The sequence below is a fragment of the Harpegnathos saltator genome, unplaced genomic scaffold (assembly GCF_003227715.2).
Source record: "Harpegnathos saltator strain DR-91 unplaced genomic scaffold, Hsal_v8.6 scaffold47, whole genome shotgun sequence".
Lineage (NCBI taxonomy): Eukaryota > Metazoa > Arthropoda > Insecta > Hymenoptera > Formicidae > Harpegnathos > Harpegnathos saltator.
This window is the reverse complement of record NW_020230283.1, coordinates 1,167,646-1,189,251: the sequence shown is the minus strand read 5'-3', so window position 1 is coordinate 1,189,251 and position 21,606 is coordinate 1,167,646. Positions and strand designations below refer to the sequence as shown.

Here is a 21,606-nt window from a genome sequence, read left to right as displayed (position 1 = left end):
GTGTTAATTGAAAATAAAAAATTCCAATTTTGTAATTGAATGTGTATGGGTTTAAAAGTCCATTTGACCTGTCGAAATTGAGTCGAATTACGACCCTGGTTTTCCTTCAAAGATGTGGCGGCTCGTAGTGGAAAACTTGGATTAACAAAAGTGACGGACCCCATAATCCAAACACAAACCTCACCCATCATTGGACCCGTTATTTCTATTCTAAAATCCCCGCTACGAGGCGCTGTCTTCGACGAGAAACCGAGGAACTGAGTAAAGCCAGCGGCACACGGTGCTTGTTTTCGTGCTGGATTGCTTGCTGGATGAAAATACTGCGTTCTGATTGGTGCATTTCCATCCATTTTCAGAAATGTACCAATCATAATGCAATATTTTCATCCAGCAAGCAATCCAGCACGAAAACAAGCACCGTGTGCCGCTGGCTTAATACGCGGCTCAAGGATGGAGCAACGGATCTTATTTTCCAGTAGTAGAACTCAACGATGGGATAGTCGAGCGTTTTCATTTTTCGATAGCGCGATCGTATAAAGCGGATCGAATGAACTTTTGTCCGTATTTATTGCTAAAAAATAAAAGTCCTCTTAACACATAATGATAAATCATATTACCGATAAATGGCAAAAGAACAAAAAAAAAATTGGAACATTGATTTATCGGTCGATTATCGCCCAGCCCAAGTCCGCTCCGTGACGACGTTGCGGCGACAAAATTCGAGATCAATAAAGATTGCGACGGCGTCGCGCATGACTGAATTGTCTTGCGAATTGTAACAATCTTGAGGTTATGATGACGACCGGGGCCAGGTTGATTCCAGTTGATTCTGTCTTCTAGCTCGCGCGAAGTCCGTACAAACGTAAGCGACACAGTGACAGTCCTCGATTAAGAAGCACGACGATGTTCGAGGGGGCTATAGCGGCATTTTTGAACCGCCTGCTGGGCAGGTATGTGGAGGACCTAGACACGGAGCAGTTTAACGTCGGTATTTTCTCCGGGGATACATGCCTCACCGATCTGAAATTGAAGCCAGAGGCTTTGGTGAGCATCGACTGATTTTCCTCGTAACTTATAAACAATACTCACGATATAAACGTAATCATATCGTGTGCAATATTGTTCTTTCAGTATCAACTGGGATTACCTATTAGAGTAGAAATTGGCCTGATAGGGAAAATTATTTTGAAAATACCATGGTCTGGACTCTTCTCGCAACCTATTGTGATATGCATAGAGGTATGAGATAATGCATCTAAGAAGAGACAAAAGTACAACATATCGATGTACAATAATACAATGTAACACAACATGTTAAAATACTAAATATACATGTTATATTATATTTGGGTATCTTTGTTTTCTTTTAGGACATATACGCAGTTGCAGTACCTGCATTATCTGGTCCTTACGACCCAGAGATACAGAAACGTTTAATAAGAGCCGAGAAAAAGAAGATACTTGAGGATTTAAAGGATGATGAAATATTTAGAGCTGGTAATGAAACATTTCTTTATCAATGGGATATTATACTTATTATTCAAATGCCTCTCTGAGACTTTTCTTCTCCATTAATATGCAGTTAGTTTATGCTTTACAATTGTAGGAATAGTAGCTGAAACAGTTGCAAATGTTTGCTCATTTGTGCCTAAGTTAAATTGATGCTTCTTATTGCAGGTCTACCTCCTCAACTATTTGATGGTTTATTGGCGTCAGTTACAAAGAACTTCCAAATTACTATAAATAATGTACATATTAGATATGAAGAGAAGATTTTGCGCAATTTCCTCTGTGCCTGTGGTATATGTATACAAAGTATATCGATAACAACTACAAACAAGTAACTTGATTATGCATATTATCATGTTCTTCACTAATTGCACATGTGCTCTATATTATCATTGAAAATTATGAATTCCAGCAAATGGAAGCCTGGAGTATGCGCCACGAATTCGCAGACTGTGTACCAGCTTATACGCGCAGAATCACTCAGTGTGTACATGGACCATGATACGGAATCCTGTATAAATGTTCCGTGTAATTGGGACATGCCTAATCTTTTCGCATGGAAGAGCGCGATGCATCGAGCCCTGCAGACATTCGGGATGAAGAATAAAGACTTTCAGTTTCGTACGTTTGAAATCTTTCTCGTCGATTGTAATGTCGTAAATGCATTTGAAAGAAGTTTATGATTCACTTTTGTTCTCGCGAGCTTCTAATGGCATTCTTCTCTCTGTTAAAAGTGTTAAAGCCTTTCACAGCCAAGATCAAGGTCATTATACACAAAGGCACAGAGACACAAGCTTCTCGTATGCTAGTCGATATTGTTCTGCAAGACGTGGCGATGCAACTGTCGGAGGCGCAATATGCCACATTTTGTCACATCCACGACTCCTTATTGCGAGCGATAATTAACAGGTGAACTATTGGCGACTATTGACGTTTACTTGCTTCGTAAGTGTATGTTATATTTTCGGCAAATTGTCATTGGTATAACGTTCGCAGGCCACATCTGAAATTTCGCCCTGAGAGGAGCGTGTACGAGGAACCGTCGTCTTGGTGGAAATACGCGTACAATTCTATTTTGAATTATTATGTCAAACCGTACACTTGGTCGCACATTGTCGAGCACAGGCAAAATTACCGGAAGTACAAAGAGGCGTGTATCCAAAGTCTGCAACGACCGAACGATACCGAGCTGAAGTTGGACCTGCAGAAGTACCAGGACAGTCTGACAATACTAAATATCGTGATAGCAAGAGAGCACGCTAGGCAAGAATTGCGAAATAAGGATATCGAGCGCGAGTGCCAAATCATCGCAGCGAGTCCTTCGAAGGACGTCAGCGCAGAGAGCATATTAACGAGCAACGACGAGATGCAGAATGCAGCAACGGACCACAGTAAAAGCGAAAGTCAAAAGTTGTCGATAGATGTAGCGGAAAATTCATCCAGCTCCAAAACGAAATTAGAGAAATTAGAGAAAACGCTGAAGCAAATCGGTAAGCACGTCCAACACCAATGAATACTTGATAGTATATTCTCTTCATCTGCTTACATCTGACCAATCTTTCTTGTACATTTGCAGATTACAAATTAAACTTTACTTTGGCGAATTGTTGCCTTAGTCTTCTGAACAAGGGTAAAGAGATGCTGGTCGTGACAGTCGCGCAGTTCCTCACTAGCATCGAGGCACGACCTACGTTGTTAGCTTTCAAGATTTCCGCTCGCGCTGAAAGTTTTGTCATCGAAGCTATATCATCCGATGGTGATTTGATTCCTCTGGTTACGGTGGATAATGTGTTAACAGGTAGTACGTCCACTTACGTAAGAAATAAGAAATTATAATGAGATTGTTATCAGTCTCATTATTATTATCGTATATTGCAGGAAACGTATCGACATATTTCTTGGCGATAGATTTCGAGAAGAATAGACTGAACATGGATCCTATTTTTGAAGTATCTATAAAACTGGAGGCTATCGAAGTGACTTATCATCATGTAAGAGCGTTTTTAAACACACAGATATCATTCCGAATAGTCTCTCGAAGTGTCATTATGAACCTCCTCTCTCTTTCTCTCTCTCTCTTTCTCTACGTTGCTTTTCAGTTCGCTATGGTGGAGATGATCAACTTCTTCAAATTTAACATCAGTTACATCCACGACACAGTCCTCGGATTGTACAAATTGTGGGATTACATCACGAGAAAATATCTGAGCTTCATAGACGACATCGTTTCGCAGACGTTGAGGATCAGCTTCAAGATAGACATCAAAAGCCCGTACATTATATTCCCCGAATACGGATCGATTCAGAAGTACGCATTATCAACGTTGTCGTAACGTTACGAAAACAATGTGCGCCACTAACACACGTTTGTGTTTTAGAGGAGGACACATACTCGTCTTGGATCTCGGCAACATCACGTTGACGAATGAACTTCAAGCGACGAATCTGCAATTGGAGGATGCCACGCTGATGGAGTTGGAGGAATTGCTGTATGACCGACTCAACATGATATTCTCCGGCGCGCAAATTTTGTTCTGTCATTCGGGCGACGATTGGCGCTTGGCGAGGAAGCGCAGCGACTCGGAATACCATTTGCTGCCCAAGCTGCAAGCGAACGCGACGCTTTCGTACAGCATCAAGCCCGAATATCGCCAATTGCCACGGTAATCAGCATTCTTACATCGCGCCCTCTCATCTTTATACGCACGGTTGTGACGTGGTTTTCTCTCGCAGAACGAAGCTCAACGTGCACATCTCGAACGTGAAGTTCAACTTGTCGGAAAGTAAATTGCGGCTGATGGCGTACTTCTTGAATAAGTTGCTACTATTATACCAAGACAATGTCGAGAAATACAAAGTCGTCCTGAACGGCTCTGCTGTCGAGCGGAAATCGAACATGGCTTTTATCTCGGCGAAAGAACTGATAAGAGTGCAGTCCAGTATATGTCTGCCGTCCGTTACAATGATGCACAGTGATTTTAAATCTGTCGTCAAAGAAGTCACGACCGTGCCGAAGTGTGTGCCGAAGCTTGACAGGTAATGTGTGATTATAATGACGCTTGATTGGAAATAGCATTGATTGAGTACTTCATCTAGTATGCTTCTGTTCACGTTAGGAGTGTTGTCTCGTCGGAAGTCAGCGAGGAGGACCTGGAACTATTGTCTAAGACGATCAACTTGTCCGGATTTGATGACAATATATCACCGTGCAATCACATTAATTTGTTACTACGCTTCGCTATAGGAGAGGCAAGTGTTCCCTTCATGAGCATTCGCAATTTTATTGCACGGTGAGCTCACGTTAAATATCGGTATCTTCAAAATTTAGTTTTCCATCAACCTGGAGCATACGGTGGATAATCGAGAGCAGCCTTACTTGAACCTGAGACTGCACACCTTGTACTATGAGACAGCGATGATGGAGTACGGCGTCGCTGTTCAATTCGGCATCGGGTCCATTCTTCTGGTCGATAAGACGAACGCTGGCGTCACCGGGTCGTACTTGGAATTGATATCTACCGATCAGGCTTACGAGGTTTTCGTTGTATCATACCGTAAGGTGAGATATACGCACAAAAGTTATTTTAGAGCCGTTGCATCCTCGATTTTATTTTATTTAATTTCATTTTTTTATTCTATTTTTTTTCTATCTATTTTTCTATCCTATTCTATTTTTATTTTATTTTATTTTATTTTATTTTATTTTATCCTCAGGTCAAATCGAATTGCCCCGACTTCAAGTCGCACTTCAAGAATATCGAACGCTCGCTGATTGTGAATCTGCTGAATATCAATGTAAACTTCCATAGATCCGCTTTATTGAAGATGAGAGACTATTGGCACAGATTTCAGACGTAAGTGGCGTATCTTCGCGCGCTGGAAGATAATATGATGCAGACGGAAATATTAATTCTTTTATTTCAGTATTTGCCATGGTACGATTTTATTTAAGTTCGCCGAGAAAGTGTGCAGCAATATTATGAAACGGGAACAAAAGGGCGACGACCCGCCTATCCCTCCAGGTAGACGCACTCTTTTTAATACAAAATGTAACACACGACTGACGTCTAACACGATGACGTTCTTTCTACAGGTGCCATCAAACTGAATTATTCCACCAGGCTTAGCTCGCTGGTTCTGCGATTCTGTGATAAGGACATAGATCTGATGGAGATCAAGATTGCGGGTCTAGAGAACGATTGCATCTACAATGCGAACGAAAGAATGGTGTTGCGCGTACATCTTCGGAGCATATTCGCTGAAGATTTGAACGACGACACGCTTTACTCCAAAGTAATTGTCTGGGATAAGATATGGACTTTACATCGCTATGTGTGTAATACATATTTGTATATTCATCGTTTTATTTTTAAAGATTTTGACAACCGACGAGGATAAGGTTTTCGACCTGAAATATGTAAGGCACATGCCAAGGTTGTACAAGTGCCCAGATATCGATACAAATCAGGATGATGTGATGTCAGACGGCACTTTCAAGCTTTCCATTGGACGAATAAATTGCGTAATCATTTCTAAAATTCTATATGATTTACAGGTGCGGTAGATTTTCTTCATTGTGTTACATACCCGCATTAAAACGCTGTTATAATCCTCACTGTTCTTTGCAGAATTTCATAACGCCATTCACTTCTGTGTACTACACGCGTTTCTTGAACTATCTGAGAGACAAATTCGTCGGGGGCATTCAGGTGTTTAAGAGAAGCGCGACGAAATTGCACATTTTTATTGATATACAAGGACCTACATTCTTGCTACCTCAGAAGAAGGACGCTCCGAGTCTCTTGGTCTTCGACACAGGTATATCTACTCGAGGAGAATGTAGTTGCAAGCTGAAAAGGAATATTTTTTATAGAGTTTATTTCCAGGTGTACTATCGGTTGAGAACTTCTTCAAGAAGAGCGGTCAATCGGCACAATCAAATAAAGCGTCCGTCAGCGACGTCAATCAACTAATAATCGACAATATTCTGGTGAAACTGAAATCCATGACTATATCTAGAGCAATTATGACTCTCACTCGAGACTTGGAGGTTCAGGTAAGAAATTACAAATAAAATGCTTGTGATATCGTAGTATAATAGTGTTGAGAGAATACTATTATATAGAAAGTGATTCCAGGAACCTATTATCGAACCTATTCAAATCCAGTTTGACATCAAGAGGAAAACGGAGTATCGTAGCATCATCGAGCTTCAAGCCTATGGCTTGTTTAATGTGCAGGGAGCGATCGATATCGTGAATATAAACTTGAGCCAGAGAGATCTCAAGTCTCTCATGTCAGTGTGGCAGGATAATATCTCCAAGATTCTCTTGCTTAAGAAAGCTGGCGAGAACGAAGATCGAACGTCAACGCTAAGCTGTCAAAAGAACGTCAAGCACGACGACGCTATGGTGAAGAAGTTGGAGGACTTTTTAGCTCATAACGAGACAGCCTTGTGCGAGGTGAATGTAAAGCTCACGTTGGAAGGATTACAACTGAACTTGTTCTTAGACACGGAAGAGGTACTGTTCATCTAAATTAATACTTGAGTTTTATTATATACCAAATTTTTCAAAAGTAACGGACCCCTCCCCCTATCTCAGAATCTATGCATTATAGGACAAATGACCCGAACAAAAGTTTTAGGATTCATAAAGTTCTGTTTTTTTGTGACCTCAAATTTGACCTCGACCTTGAAGGTCACTTGAAAATCAACTTGCGTTTTTTAAATGGGAACCCCTATTTTTTAACTTACTGACTTTTGGAAATTTCAAAATCATCAAAATAACAAAAATCAGAGCACTATTGTAACAATTTTTTCTTGAGACTAAATAAAGCAAGAAAGTCTAGTGTCGCTTTTTCTTCCGATAAATAGTTAGGGAGATATCGTAAGTTAAATATTAAAAAAGTTATCAAGTTTTCCTCAAATATCTCAAAAAATATTAGGGAAATAAAAAAATGTTTTACACAAAAGTTGTTTAAATTAATTGATAGAAAAAAACAGTGTAATAAAAAATAGGGGTTCCCATTTAAAAAATGCAAGTTGACCTTCAAATGACTTTCAAGGTCGAGATCAAGGTCAAATTTGAGGTCACAAAAAACAGAACTTTATGAACCCTAAAACTTTTGTTCGAGTCATTTTTCCCTATAATGCATAGATTCTCAGATAGGGGGAGGGGGAGGTCCGTTACTTTTGGAAAACTTGATATATATATATAATCTTTTTATATACGTTATATTTTTATTATGTTGCAGGTATTAAGTTCTCCCGTACGCGACTTGAATCACGGGCTATGCAAACTGAGCTTCGGTGAAACAATAAATACCTGGGACTTTTACAGTGACAAGAGCTTGAAAATGAAGTTATCTTTGCAAAATTGCTTGTTGCAAGATACTCGCAAAGAGTCCGTTAGCGAGAGAAAGTTCGTATTATTGTTCGCTCGAGAAACGACAAAACATCGTCGATATCGAGATTTATACAGCCTCGCCTTACGTTTCAGAATAATACAGTCGCCGGCGATATCCTTAGAGAAGAATTTAGAATCCTGTATCTCTGTATCGATGTCTCCTATAGTCGATGTCACGTATAGTCGTACTCAAGCGGAGGAGAAGTGTCTCGATGTTCTCATTCAAGATGTACGAATTAATTTATCCGTTCCTTTCCTGATGCATTTGGGCCGGTATTTCTTGGATTCCTTGCCTGGCGAGCAGATCGAGAAAGGAATCATCAATCATGGATACGATAATAATAATCAGACTGTAAGTAAAAGAGAATTTCTTTACGTTATCATACAAATATATTTGACCAAAGTATCTGATTTAAATCAAGAACCGGAATGCTTTGAACGCAGAAACCGACAAATTAAATCGTTCACAGTATTTTAAGGAGCAACCAGGTATTTGGCATCTGTACGCATATACGTTGGATGTAACACGCTTTTTCACTTATTTTTTGTCAACAGTGCTATACTATACGTGCAGTGTTACGCTATGATATTGTGTATAATTTTACCCTAAAAAGTAGAAAGTAAAAGGCATTGATCACAATCTTGATGTGTCCAGGTACGTCCGTGTCTATTAGGATACAGAAGCCAGATATCTTTCTATTTGGCGATTTAGAGAAAAGCAACACCCACGTAATACGCATGCAAGCGGAGGTGTTTATCGAGAGTAGCAGGCACAGTTGTTCCTCGTCGATAGTCTGCACTCTGACCAATGTCAATGCCAAAACTAAAGGGCAGGGGAATTACGAGTCCCCATGTTGGTTGTTACGTCCCTGTGATATAGAAATCTGTAAGAAGAAAGAATTATCGAGCGGTAATGAGGAGATTACCGTCGCTATAAATAGTATTAATATACACCTATCAGCGGAAGTAGTGCACACTTTTGTGGATGTAAGTATCATGGTGTTGTGCGCGACACAGATGTAAATTTGATGTACAATAACCGTTATTGACAGAAATATAATCTACCTTCAACTTCGTTCTGCTCGTCATAAACCGTCCGGTAAATTCCAGATATTGAACGAAGCGTCGATTTTTCTAAACAGCATTAGTTTGAAAGCGGATGACGGTAGCAACAATCAAAATACAAACATGCACAATAATCTTTGGACACCGAGGAAAGTTTCTAGCATACCATATAAGAAAACCGACGAAGGCGAGTGTCTCATATACGCATCATTATTATTCACAGCATTATGGATTATTCGCTTCAAAGATCAAGCTGTGAATCATTTAAATGATTGCTATACTGATCGTACTGTAAATTTCAGGCGATTCAGAACTGTTTTGTCGTCGCCATGATCATGTAATATTCAACCTGAAACCCGTGTTGGTGTGTTTGTTGCTGGAGATGGAATACTCAATAGGAAGATTTCCGGTAATGAGAATGGAAGCCATCATTACAACTACCGTCAACGACTGGCACAACAGTTTTCATCTCGAGTCCAATGTGAAGCTCCACGCGTTCTGCTACAATAGAGCACATCAGTCTTGGGAACCGCTTGTGGAATTTTGCACAAATGACGACGTGAACTACAAGCCGTGGGAGTTCACCATTAAAGTAATATCTTGTTGCTATGTTTCATTATTTTATGATATCACCGTCTTTTTCATTCAACATATTTCGCAGACGTATCAAGCTGAGGCGAATATGATCAATTCTAATTGGATAGATCCTTACCATCACATAAAGCAAGATCCAATGAAAGTAAAAAAGAGGGATATGAGACATAATGGGCAAGATGTTATGGACATGGTCTTTATCGGACCTGACGTGGATGCGATTTCGTCCACGAGGAATGGTGAGATTACTCGCACTCTGACCGCTTGTTGTTCCATAAAACAGAATCGGTTGTTCAAAAAACAAGTTGCATTCGTTTCTGTTAAAAAGCAGAGCCTGAGACTTACGTTACATGCGAGGACGAATCCGATACAGACGACGATGAGAGCGACAAGAAGCTAGCGAGGATCTCGAATTATTTATTCAATAGTAACAGCAGCGACGAAGAAGAAAGCGACTCGGACGACTCGAGCACAAACGAGGACGAGGGATTGGACTTTGTGCTGGATTGTAACGCTGAGTCTTGTATGTGAACTCGGAGAATCGCGGGTGTATTGTATTTCAGTTATTCGTCAACGTTATTTATCGATATTTTCTGCGTAGGTCACCCCGCTGCGCCAGCGAAGATGAATCTCTCTGCGCCGCATATTATTCTGTATACAGAGGAGAAGATTAACATCACTGTCACGCAGAACATGATCGAAACATGGAACGCAATCATGAGCGCGTTCGTGCAGGCCAAGGGTGGACTCCCTTTTGTGCCCACTAACACACGGGGATTGACTGTGTTGAACGATATCGGTCATGCCAGCCGAATAGAACTGCTTGTTCAAGAACAGGTAAAATAATTCTTTCTTCTCGGCGTTTACATGAGGTGTTCAGATGGTTCAAACAAGACTTGGGTTTTTTAGATTTTTTACAAAATTAATTTGTAGCGATTGAATATTAAGAGAGTTTGAATACAGTTTCGTTTGATCCTTTAGATTTTTTTAACATTCACATAATGTGCGATATAGCGATATAGTAAATATAAGCATCATTTATATCAAGTAAATTGGATTATTTGTCGATTTGCACCTGCACTTTCTTTACTACTGATTGAAATATATTACTCGCTGAAAATTAAACGTTTGTACATGTTCTCAACGACAGGTTGATGGGAACAGTGTTATACGCGTCATCGCTACGCATAACTTCCACGATGGCAGCTCGCCGATCAGCGTACCCAGCAGCCCAGAAAATGAAACGCAGACTGATTTCACGAGTCCTCAGTGGGTCGGCAAGGATATCCATCTTGTTATGCCAGAATGCAAAGCTTTTCCCATAGACTCGCCGGTCCACATCTACAAATCGATAACCGGTGAACTTCTTCGCGTCGTTTTCGAAGGTGACGTTTCTTCTTTCTTACTTGCAACGAAAGAAGAATGCATGAAAATATCGGGATGAACTATTAAAACATTAAGATATATGTTACACGCGCGATTAACCGATAATTCTTTTTATTTTCATTATACAGGTTTCGAGGAAGTGTTGGTGTACTGCCCGAAGAAAGAAACGCGTAATCTCGTATCGCTTCGCCCTGTAAAACATGAAGTTCGTTATTACTTGGTGATAGAAGCGTCGATAAACAGCTATCTGCACCGTACAATTTGCGTGCGATCTCCACTGCAGGTGAAGCTTGACCCGCTTATGTTACTCCACTTTGTCTTACCGTTACCTGCATTCGTATTCATGGAACGTCATATTTCAGTTTCGAAACGAAACGTCGTACGCGCTGGGCCTCTATTATAAGAAAGCGGTAGTAGACAAGTTGGGTCTGATACCAGCTGGCGAGACCACAAATCCCTTCGACGATAACGTGAGAATGGCGATCATTGAACCCGACTCGACTTACAATATTCCTCTGTACATCGCTTATCATTGTTCGATATACGTCCTCCCTGCGTATCTAGAGTAAGCAAAATTTATTGTTTGCATTTTAAGGAATTTATAAAAGTCAAAACAAGATTACAAAAATGTCACGGTTTTTCTTTAAATCAATGATATTTATATTCCTTTATTGCCAATAGGTTATTAGTTTACAGGCAGTTTTATTAAGAGAAGAACTATCGTATCGATCATATATTACAGGAAATATCAAGTTAGCGATGATGGGATTTACTGGAAAGACTTGAGGGGTACAACAAATGCATTTAAAGACGTATGCTGCGAAACGAAAGACGACATTAATAGTAATGTATTCTGTGTCAGGGCGATATGCACGGAAGTCCCATTAACGACCCGACCCTCCGGTTGTCAAGTGCCGAATTACTTGATAAATATCATACCACCCGTTATTTTTAATAACCAGCTACCCTTCGTCATCGATGTCAGTATACCTAGCATTAATTACGAAGTGAAAATCGAACCCGGGGAGAAAATCAATATGCACTCACTCAATTGTAACAGTAATGTGCAGTTTGTCTTCAAGGTGAGTAGAAAGGAGTCATCATATTAGGTTGATTCAGTCTTTTCCCCATGGAATACGTGTTTCATTCGTTGTCGTCACATTTCTACCTGAAAAATGCTTCGTTCATAGCAACACTCACGTTCAATGCTCATGAGAAAGTTCTCGAATCAACTTAATATTTAACGGAAACTGCCGTAGGCGTGACTTGAACGTACGTATCGTCAACGTGTTGTAATTATACGCAATTTCCGTTCACTTTATGTAGATACACAACTATTTAGGCACATCGTGGATCGGCACGGTTAAACTGAATATGAATCTGGAACGAAAGTTTGTACTAATGTCTACAGACAACGAGTCGGATCTCACGAAGCCCTTCTTGCTGTGCATAGAACTGTGCAAGATGCTCAGCTGGAACATCATTGTACAGTCGCAATACTGGATAATTAACAAGTCTGGTTTACCGCTGTTTATTCAGGTAACAACGACGTTGAGCTTCTCGATAACCAAACGTAGTTTGATAAAGAAATAAGTAACGATTGTTCATTCAAATCAACATAATAGTTTAGTAATATTAGATACAGACTGTTTTGTTTTAGCTTTCTGTATGGTAGTTTATTAATATCATGTCCCCTCTAGGAGTGTCACACTCATACAACTTACGAGATGCCGGAAGAAGAGCTGATGGTGTTCTCTCAGAAGAACAATAAAAAAAACACAGTGCGATTAAGGGCGCATCAGTCCGAGTGGTCGATGCCGTTCGGACTGGACGGGATCACGTCGATGTCCTTGGTCGTATGTCGAGATATCGAGCGCGGAAGAAAGTATCAGATCTTAACGGAGGTGGAAAGCTCTCGTTTGTCGCCGTTCTTCACAAAGATCATCACGTTTCTCCCGTACTTCCTCATCTGCAATAAAACCAAGAGGGCCCTGAGGTTCATGGAGGAGAATGAAGAGGCTGATCTGTGGAACGATCTCTTGCCCGCTCAGGAAATGTCCTTCTGGCCCGTCACCGAGTCCATGAAGATGAGAATCAAGTGGAGGAACAGTCAATTGGTCTCGCAGCACTTCGACATCACGCATGCCGGCAAGACCGTGCTCAGAATGGACAACGGGGTGAGACAGAGAGAGAGAGAGAGAGAGAGAGAGAGAGAGAGAGAGATTAATGATTATTAGTCATACAATGGTCAAGCTTTCAGCAAATTTCTCGCAAAGAACTTGCTGACTTATCCTTTGAAGTATTTGAAATATTTGAGAAACGTACTTTACGTACTTGCAGTCAGCATTGTGTGTGGAGATCGAGGGCGGCATCAATACTCCATATCGCATCATGTTCCGAAAGTATAACACCGCCGACATACCCGTGAGAGTGGACAATCTCTGCGACAAGCTGTTCCTGAAGCTGAACCAAGTCAACTTGGGCCAGGTCGCCTTGCTGAAACCGTTCCAAAGCCTGCTGTACACTTGGGACGACCCTACGCAGACCAGGGAATTGATCTGGAACGTTTACAATAACAACGCGATCGGCTATAGAGCAGAATTCGAAACGGTAGCGTACATCAAGTGGATTCTTTGAATATATCACGTTGATGTTTTTCTTTCGATATGTTAGCTTCATGCTTTTGCCACGTGACGTACGTTTCATTTGTCGGCATATTTTTATTTGAAAGAAAATACTACGCTCGTATCAACATTTATTCGGTGAAAAGATTTTTCAATCAACTTGATACGAAAGTGTTTTTATTCCTAGTTTTCTCATATACTCAGGCATACTCTTGCAATAATGACTTTATCGTCACTCGTCGCTCGGACGAGTGTGTTATACAGGGTGTCTCATTTTAATGTCCCACCCCAAATAACTCTTCAGTATTGAAGTTTCAAAGAAAATTATCTGAACAAAAGTTGTAGGGATTGAAGTGAACTACCTTATGATGACCTTAACTTTGACTTCTATTTTCAAGGTCATTTGAAGGAAAAAAACTTGCGTTTTTTAAATGAGAAACCTTATTTTTTATTACACTGTTTTTTTCTATTAGTTAATTTGAATAACTTTTGTCTAAAACATTTTTTCATTTGTCTAATATTTTTTTAGATATTTGAGGAAAACTTGATAACTTCTTCAATGTTTAACTTACGATATCTCGCTAAGTATTTGTCGGAAGGAAAAGTGGTACTAGACTTTCTTGCTTTATTTAGTCTCAAGAATATATTGTTGCAATAGCGCCCTGACTTTTGTTAACTTACTGACTTTTGGAAATTTCAAAATCATCAAAATAACAAAAATCAGGGCACTATTGTAACAATATATTCTTGAGACTAAATAAAGCAAGAAAGTCTAGTGTCGCTTTTTCTTCCGATAAATAGTTAGGGAGATATCGTAAGTTAAATATTAAAAAAGTTATCAAGTTTTCCTCAAATATCTCAAAAAATATTAGGGAAATAAAAAAATGTTTTACACAAAAGTTGTTTAAATTAATTGATAGAAAAAAACAGTGTAATAGAAAATAGGGGTTCCCATTTAAAAAACGCAAGTTGACCTTCAAATGACCTTGAAAATAGAAGTCAAAGTCAAGGTCATCATAAGGTAGCTCACTTAAATCCCTACAACTTTTGTTCAGATCATTTTCCTTGAAACTTCAATACTGAAGAGTTATTTGGGGTGGGACATTAAACTTAGGGACATCCTGTATATTGTTAACATTTCTGCCTGCTTCCAGGACGGCTGCGGGCACGAGAGGGTGTCGTTTCTAACTGTGGAACGGCGTAACAGCGCGTCCATGCACTCCTCCATCAATACCAAGTCGCTGTCAAACGCGAGATCGTGGTCGGAGGATACGAGCGGAAGTACCACTCACCTTGCTAACACGGAATCCGAATCGAAAGCACAAACGTTGGAGAATATGCGACAAGACGAAGCGGAGGTTTACTGGGTGAGCTACATGGAGAGCGAGCAACGTGTGTTGCTGTTCACGCAGCACGAGAGCGTGTTCCTGAAAGCGAAGAGCATTATCGATCCTGAAACCAGCAAGAGAGAGATGTACTTGTCGATCGCAGCGATCGGAATCAGCATTGTGAGCAGATGCTAAAAATTATTCTACAGTTTGATTGTTTTAATCCTTTGTCCTACCCGTTTACTTTGTACTCCCGATTACTCGAGCCACAATTAACAAGAAGGTCGGTCACGCGTCGAGCCATTTAGCTGTTTAGCCGTGTGCTCGAACTTGCGCAAAATGTATGCGTCTTATGACATGTATATTTCGGCGCAACGAAAGGAATTATCATCGATATTAGATTTTCTTTTTACTGACATGATAGGTATAAGGGTTGTTTAATTCTTTTAGGGAATTATGACCTAAACGTGTGAACGTAACGAAGAATTACACGTAACTAAAGTAAGAAAATATCGAGAACAACTGAACCACGAGTCTGACTCGTATTGTTTATGTTTGTCCCGAATGAAGTACCACGAGCCAGGCTTGTGCTCATTGTTTTTGGCCCAAATCTCTTACCACGAGTCTCACTCGTTGTTGTAGGACAAGGGGTTAAGCGTGATAAATTGAAGACCGATCGCGTTCTCTTCCTCTAGGTCGTGCAAGAGTCCAGCGTCAGTCTCCACAGTTCTAGACGGGAATTGCTGTATGCTAGTATGATCGATTCGTCGGCGCACTGGGAGCTTTACTTTAGCAAACGGTGGAAGAGCCTGTCGTTGGAGCTAAGCGCTTGGCTGGAAAACAAATACATGAGTTCCGCGAAGGGAGCTCAGCTGGAAAACTTAATCGACGTATGATTGCGATTTTCGAACTTTCATTACTATTTTTCATCGGGTCAGTCAGGAAGTCCAGCTCGAGTTTTGAGTAAAGAATTGAATTTTGTCGTCGGTGGAAACTGATTCTTCATCGACCAAAAGTAATCACCCTCGTTATTTACGATTCTTTGCTTCTCGCAGCGTTTATATATTTTTATCACTTTATATTCATAAAAGACTTCTACCGGTTTATACTCTTTAAGAAGGCAGAAATGAGTCAAACTTCTCGACTGAACCAATGATATATTACCGTGTTCGCGCAGACGCATAGCTTTGACACAATCTTTCCCCAACATTTTGAAGGTTGACTTCACGAAGATGCAGATGACTAAACCGTTTTTCGGAAAGCTACGAAGAACGTATTCGCCAGGTATTTGGCTGCATCGTAGGGAATCCACGACACTCTGTTACCTCCAGGGATACGTTCACAGGATACAGGTACGTTCATACGTGTCCATCAGTTTGCGATAATACTCCCGTAACATCTTTCCCGCTTGCGCAGATCGATAATCAACTAAGCGAGGCTACCTTTCCGGTGGTTTTATATCCCAGCTTACAGAAGGGTTTCGTAAATTACGCCGGTGGTCGTAGATTGAAGCACTGCTTGGAGTTCTCATACCTGAAGCAACGCAAACTGAGGAATACTATTTACAAGTACACACGCTTAATTCCCGCCATTGTTTCTACGATCTACTACCGATACGCGGCGGTTGTTATGTACCAATTTCCAAATTATCCCTCTTCCAGAGGGATATGCGTGATCGTCAGAGAGTTCAATTTGAATCTGGAAGAGACGTTCCTCTACTCCCTCATCAATCTGATACCCAAGATACCGGAGACCAAGCACTCGATCGCTGCTAAACTCAGGAGAGACGTCTCCAATATGCGCGTGCCTTCACTTCACAAAATCAGTAATGTAAATGTCCGTTGACGTAAAAGCTGTCACGTCTCACTGTGTCGCGGTTCCGCCTTTCTGGACTTGGATTTTTCGCTTTGATCTTTTACTTCTACTCTTTGACTCGGATTTTCGCTTTGATTTCTTTACGCACACGTGTAACCTGCAGAACACCAACGGCAAGAGGAAAGATCTGATAGAGCAGATATACGTTTCCCCGATGGTGTTGCGCTTGAAGTTACTGGCTAACACGGAAGGAAGCAACGCGCGCAATTTCGACGACGTAGCGGACTATCACAACATCGTGCAGTTCGTCTTCGAGTACGCGGAGAAGGGCGTCTTCGAGAGGGACGTTAAGTTCAGGTATGCGATTATGGAGGTTCCCACGAGGCTCGTAGACGCGGTGATTCATTTCCCTCGGTTCTGCAGATTGCCCGGCTATCGAAGAAGTTTCATTGTCGTCGACAATAAGCAATTCCTCTCGCATCTTTCGCGCACTTATATGGCGCAGATCATGGAACAGTTTCACGTACTGGTGCGCCTGACGACTGTCTTGGGGAATCAGTACGGCTACAACTTCAAGTTGCCGGGCGGTGGCTTCTACGAGCCGGATTTGGTAAGCTTACAAGACTCGAGTAGGAGTCGAGTGTCTTTCGAGTGTGCTCATTGCGATGTGCGACACTTGCAGCTACTGCTCTACGGTGACGAGACTGCGGAGAGATTAGCGCACGATGTCGCGTGTGAGTTAGGCTATGTTACGCACGACGGCATGCAGGTCTTTAACAGCCACGACACTCCCGCGACTCTTCATCCCAAGGTAAATATACACGTCACAGCTATGCGAGATGTCCTGGAATCGCTGATATCTTTTTAGTAAAAAGCAGATAGATAATTTTTATTTTTACATGTTTTTATTATAAAGGTTTTGATAGTCGACCCTTTGTGTCCTGGCATATTCTCAAGGATATGATATACGTATCACTGAAAATAAAAATATTCTTTATTAATTATCTACGTCAATTGGTAGATCTGATAATATATAGTTTGCTTATTCTGTGAAAAACAATTTCTATTTTCTCAATTTTTAATCCTTTATAATAAAACTTGTAATTCCTCTCCCTGATTTTAAATTTCCAACAAGAGGAACCAGAACTCAAAGAGTTAAAAACTTGGATCGCTGTCTTAAAGTGTATAAATTATTAAAATAACTCGGTTAAGGAGGTGTGGTTGTTGGCGTGAGGTAGAACACGCTTCTTTATTCGAGAGTTTCTGCAGAATTTCTGAAAGCATTTGAGGCCTCATTCTAGGTGAAAGATGCGAGTTACCCGAATCCGGATGTACCGCCGTTGGCGTTTTCAATCGATCACTCGTTCCTCACGGAGATCGACCTGGAGGTCTCCGGCTTGATCACAGCGTCGACGAACAGTGAGTAGACCGTTGCGCTAGTCGTAACGTACAAGTCGATGTTAATGAAATCATACGTATCGTACTGCGTACCTGTTAGCTTTATACGCGCTCGACCGCCGCTCGTGAGCATCGTGTCGTCCACGTGTTCCCGGTGTGCTCGACTCCACTACTAAATCTCTCAAAAATGACAGGCATTCACCGAGAAGAGTTAAGGTATTTCCTCAAAACACTGGGCAAGAAAACGTCCGTGTTTTTCAAGGCAGAAAGTTCTTGTTTAAAAAGTCATTCGAAAGTAGTAGCAGATATAATGAAAAGGTACCGACGCTTACATTGGCGCTTACATTTGCTCTCGTTTGCACTTGAAAAAACGAACCGTCGCTTGTCCCGTAGGGCGCAAGAGATGGGGCATGGTTTCGTATCCCGAGTGCGACTACCGCGGTACATCAACCCGCACTTCGTGAGTGCACATTTAGTAGAGACGCTGACTCGCTTGACATTCTTCCTCGTTGCCTGTTTATTAATGAGATCGTTCTTCCAGGGCGTGGAGCTGTTCTCGACGCACAAAGCCAAGGGAGCGTACTTGTTGAACGCTATAAGCAAAGGTCATTGCGCTCAGAACGATTTTTACTGGGGCCACGCTTCGCTCCACAACGACGGAAAGTACATCACCCTCGTGTCTTTGCAGTAAGTCCGCCGATGATCATCGACACCACGAGGTGTCTTAAAGTCACGTATCGAGAGAGCTCGCTCGAGTCGGACGACGCTCCCCGCATTGTGATCATCCATCTATCCGGGAAAAGTAAAGAATCGTTTCTCGTGGACTTTCAGACGGATACACTACGTCGAGAAAGGAAGCGCCTGGGGATCGTGGAATGTGAAGTGGACTCTGGAAACCAATCAGTTGCTGTCGCCGCCAACTGTCGCTAAAAATAAGCTTATTTTGCACGTAACGAAGGTAACACCGTTTCGCTAGGGCGCGTCCCGATTTACCGAGTAGAGCTGACAAACAAAAGAAATCGAATTATTAATTGCACGTGGCTTGTATGGAATGTTGCCCGCAGAACGAAAAGGAGGCATCATCGTCTATGGTGGATTGGTATGTGGAGAGCGAGGCCGCGGATATTTTGGAGTGGCTGTGTCGCAAAATGAACAGCGCGATGATCCTGAACATGGAGAGCAGCATTTATTCCAAATGAGAATCCCCCGTAACGTGCTACGAGAAGGACGAAGAAAAAGTAAAGAAAAAAAAAAAGAATGAGACAAGAGAACGAGGAAGATAGAGATTAAATGTATTTACAGCATTTAGTTCGGCATAATAAAAGCCTACGGTGAATGCAAAAAAGAAAGGTGGAAGCGACTTTCTAATGCCCTATACTTCGTTTATTATAATAATAATTATTATTATCATCAATATTATCATTATTATTATTATTATCATTGTATCTTGCCAAAGTCAGATCGCATCTTCGTCTGGATAAAGTACGTCTAGTTTATTTCATAATTTATTTACAAAAAGTCTTAGTAAATTACACTTACAGGCATCTCCACTCGAACTAAAGTAAATAATTTAAGAACTACATGTATTTAGATATCTATAGAGTAGGATACTTTGGGGTTGGGGAGAAGCTGGGACCAGGGAAAGTGTTCTGTTTAACTTATATCTCGTACGTTCTAATAGTCTCCGCGAGAATTCGAAATCGAGTGTCAGTTAAACGGTTACACGTCGTGTGTGAAAACTAAATTCAACCCCCCCATTCTCTGTCTATATATGTATATATATATATATGTGTGTGTGTATATACATATACATTTCTCTCTTCCTTTTTTCTTTTTTTTTTCTTTTTCGAATCCATTCTCTACGAAACGAGGAAGTATATCAGTGGAAGGTGTGCGACGACGAATTCGAATGCGTTTCTTTTTTTTTCTTTCTTTGTTACCTGTTGCGCAGATGTTCGTGAGAGTGGGATTTTACATTAGATAAATGTATGTATGTATGTATGTAAGAATCCTCAAAATATGTGCAAGCTGACAATCGGTATTTGTTAGTTTTACAATAACATATGCGCGCTTTGAAAAAGCATAAAATCTTGGTTATAAATATATCCCATTAGAATCGTTTAATGGCACGATCGAGCTTAAATTTAAAAATCCTCTTCTTTTTTTATCCTTTTAATATATTCATTTCTACATTATCGCCCAGAGAACCCGTTCTTCCATCTGTTTCTATAACGTCGGTTTTCGTATCTTCCGCTATTTTTCTCTTCTCTCCCCTCTTCTTCCGCTTCGTCCTTTTTTATTTCTTTTTTTTTATTATCACAACGGCATTTAATTACGTTTATAAATATGTTTATTTCAAAAAGATTGCAGTTAGACATCGCTACTTTCGAATCTCTCTTTAGGAAGCCATAAAAAAAAAAAAAATAAAGAAAAGAAGAAAGGGAAAAGAAATTCACTGAAACTGCGAAATCTGTTATACTTCACAAGTAATCGTTACTTTACTTAATTTCGTAAGCTATGTTGTGTGTATATATTTTTTTTCTTTTCACAGACACTATCCCCACCCCTTTTTCTACCAGCACCCCCATCCTTCGTGCATACACACACATACACGTACGTACACACAACACACGCGCGCACGCATTCCCGTATTCTTCCTCTGCAAAGCCCTCTTTTACATTAGGGATACGCACATATACACACACTCAGTGAAGCGTATGCACACATCACGCTCGTACCTATCACACACACATACACACGCATTTCTTGCGCGCAAACGTGCACCTCGGCACTTTTGCAGCTTTCTTCCTCCATATGTCGAATATTTTCTCTCGTTTCCGTTCTCCCTCTTTTCTCTCTTCTTGTAAAACTCGAGAATATATATGTATACATGTTACGGTGAAAGTACTTAATTCTCTTGTGACTAAAAAATTTCTTTCACACACACCAATTGCTTGTATAATTGTACTTGCATAATTAAAAGCTACTGAACTCATAATATTGTCGCAAAGCGTCGCATGATAATGTAACAAACCTATACACAAAATTGCTTATATATTTTTTTTCTTCTTACTTAATGAATTCTTTCTTACTTAATGAAAAGAAAAAAAAATTAAACCGATCACTTTCATCGTAACTTACATACATACATATATATGTAAATCCGCAAATTCATACATCCATCTCATACATGTATACACACATCCATAATGCATGCAATCCATACGGCTACACATACATACACGCGTTCTCACACACTCTCTCTCTCTCTCTCTCTCTCTCTCTCTCTCTCGCATGTCTTCTCTCTTTCTCTCCTTTCTCTCTCCTCTCTCTCTCTCTCTCTCTCTCTCTCTCTCTCTTTCTCTTTCTTTCAAGCAGCGGCGTTATCACACGTCATATTATTTTTTTTCTCTTCTAGCATTGTCTTTCTTCAGTTCTAGTTCTGCCTGTGCTTCTAAAGTCGAGACTTTTTACGGTCCT

General features: G+C 40.7%; 1 protein-coding gene across 5 annotated transcripts; it reads left to right on the top strand.

Moving 5' to 3' along the window:
• The first annotated feature begins 513 nt into the window (after positions 1–513).
• Positions 514–19,381, top strand: LOC105181058 (vacuolar protein sorting-associated protein 13A). 5 transcript variants are annotated; one of them, XM_025302191.1, is made up of 51 exons: positions 521–1,044; positions 1,132–1,239; positions 1,371–1,497; positions 1,678–1,840; positions 1,922–2,130; positions 2,244–2,418; positions 2,506–2,999; positions 3,086–3,307; positions 3,388–3,500; positions 3,609–3,817; positions 3,888–4,172; positions 4,243–4,545; positions 4,626–4,758; positions 4,838–5,068; positions 5,224–5,363; positions 5,434–5,531; positions 5,603–5,802; positions 5,885–6,064; positions 6,138–6,327; positions 6,396–6,565; positions 6,648–7,031; positions 7,765–7,931; positions 8,010–8,268; positions 8,339–8,405; positions 8,572–8,903; positions 9,027–9,168; positions 9,284–9,573; positions 9,643–9,814; positions 9,904–10,098; positions 10,177–10,412; positions 10,726–10,960; positions 11,090–11,244; positions 11,324–11,526; positions 11,704–12,043; positions 12,288–12,500; positions 12,662–13,138; positions 13,302–13,571; positions 14,740–15,093; positions 15,609–15,803; positions 16,131–16,265; positions 16,330–16,481; positions 16,575–16,743; positions 16,892–17,085; positions 17,152–17,338; positions 17,411–17,539; positions 18,030–18,147; positions 18,321–18,444; positions 18,520–18,586; positions 18,668–18,813; positions 18,958–19,084; positions 19,191–19,381. In XM_025302191.1, exons 1-51 carry the CDS (start codon positions 904–906, stop codon positions 19,323–19,325), a joined length of 10,260 nt encoding a protein of 3,419 aa, XP_025157976.1. In that variant the 5' UTR covers positions 521–903; the 3' UTR covers positions 19,326–19,381. The 5 variants fall into 5 exon arrangements, 4 of the variants coding, with proteins under 4 accessions (XP_025157979.1, XP_025157978.1, XP_025157976.1 ...); XM_011137559.3 differs by having other exon boundaries at positions 904–1,044; positions 9,907–10,098; XR_003113465.1 differs by lacking the exons at positions 18,321–18,444; positions 19,191–19,381 and having other exon boundaries at positions 514–1,044.
• Positions 19,382–21,606: the final 2,225 nt, after the last annotated feature.

What these genes read in the sequence shown, in the direction of transcription:
- LOC105181058 (XM_025302191.1), top strand. Translation starts at nt 904, where the DNA reads ATGTTCGAGGGGGCTATAGCGGCATTTTTGAACCGCCTGCTGGGCAGG. An exon ending in GAATAAAGACTTTCAGTTTC is followed by an intron (nt 2,131 to 2,243) that starts GTACGTTTGAAA and finishes CTCTGTTAAAAG; the next exon opens with TGTTAAAGCCTTTCACAGCC. An exon ending in GTTTACCGCTGTTTATTCAG is followed by an intron (nt 12,501 to 12,661) that starts GTAACAACGACG and finishes TGTCCCCTCTAG; the next exon opens with GAGTGTCACACTCATACAAC.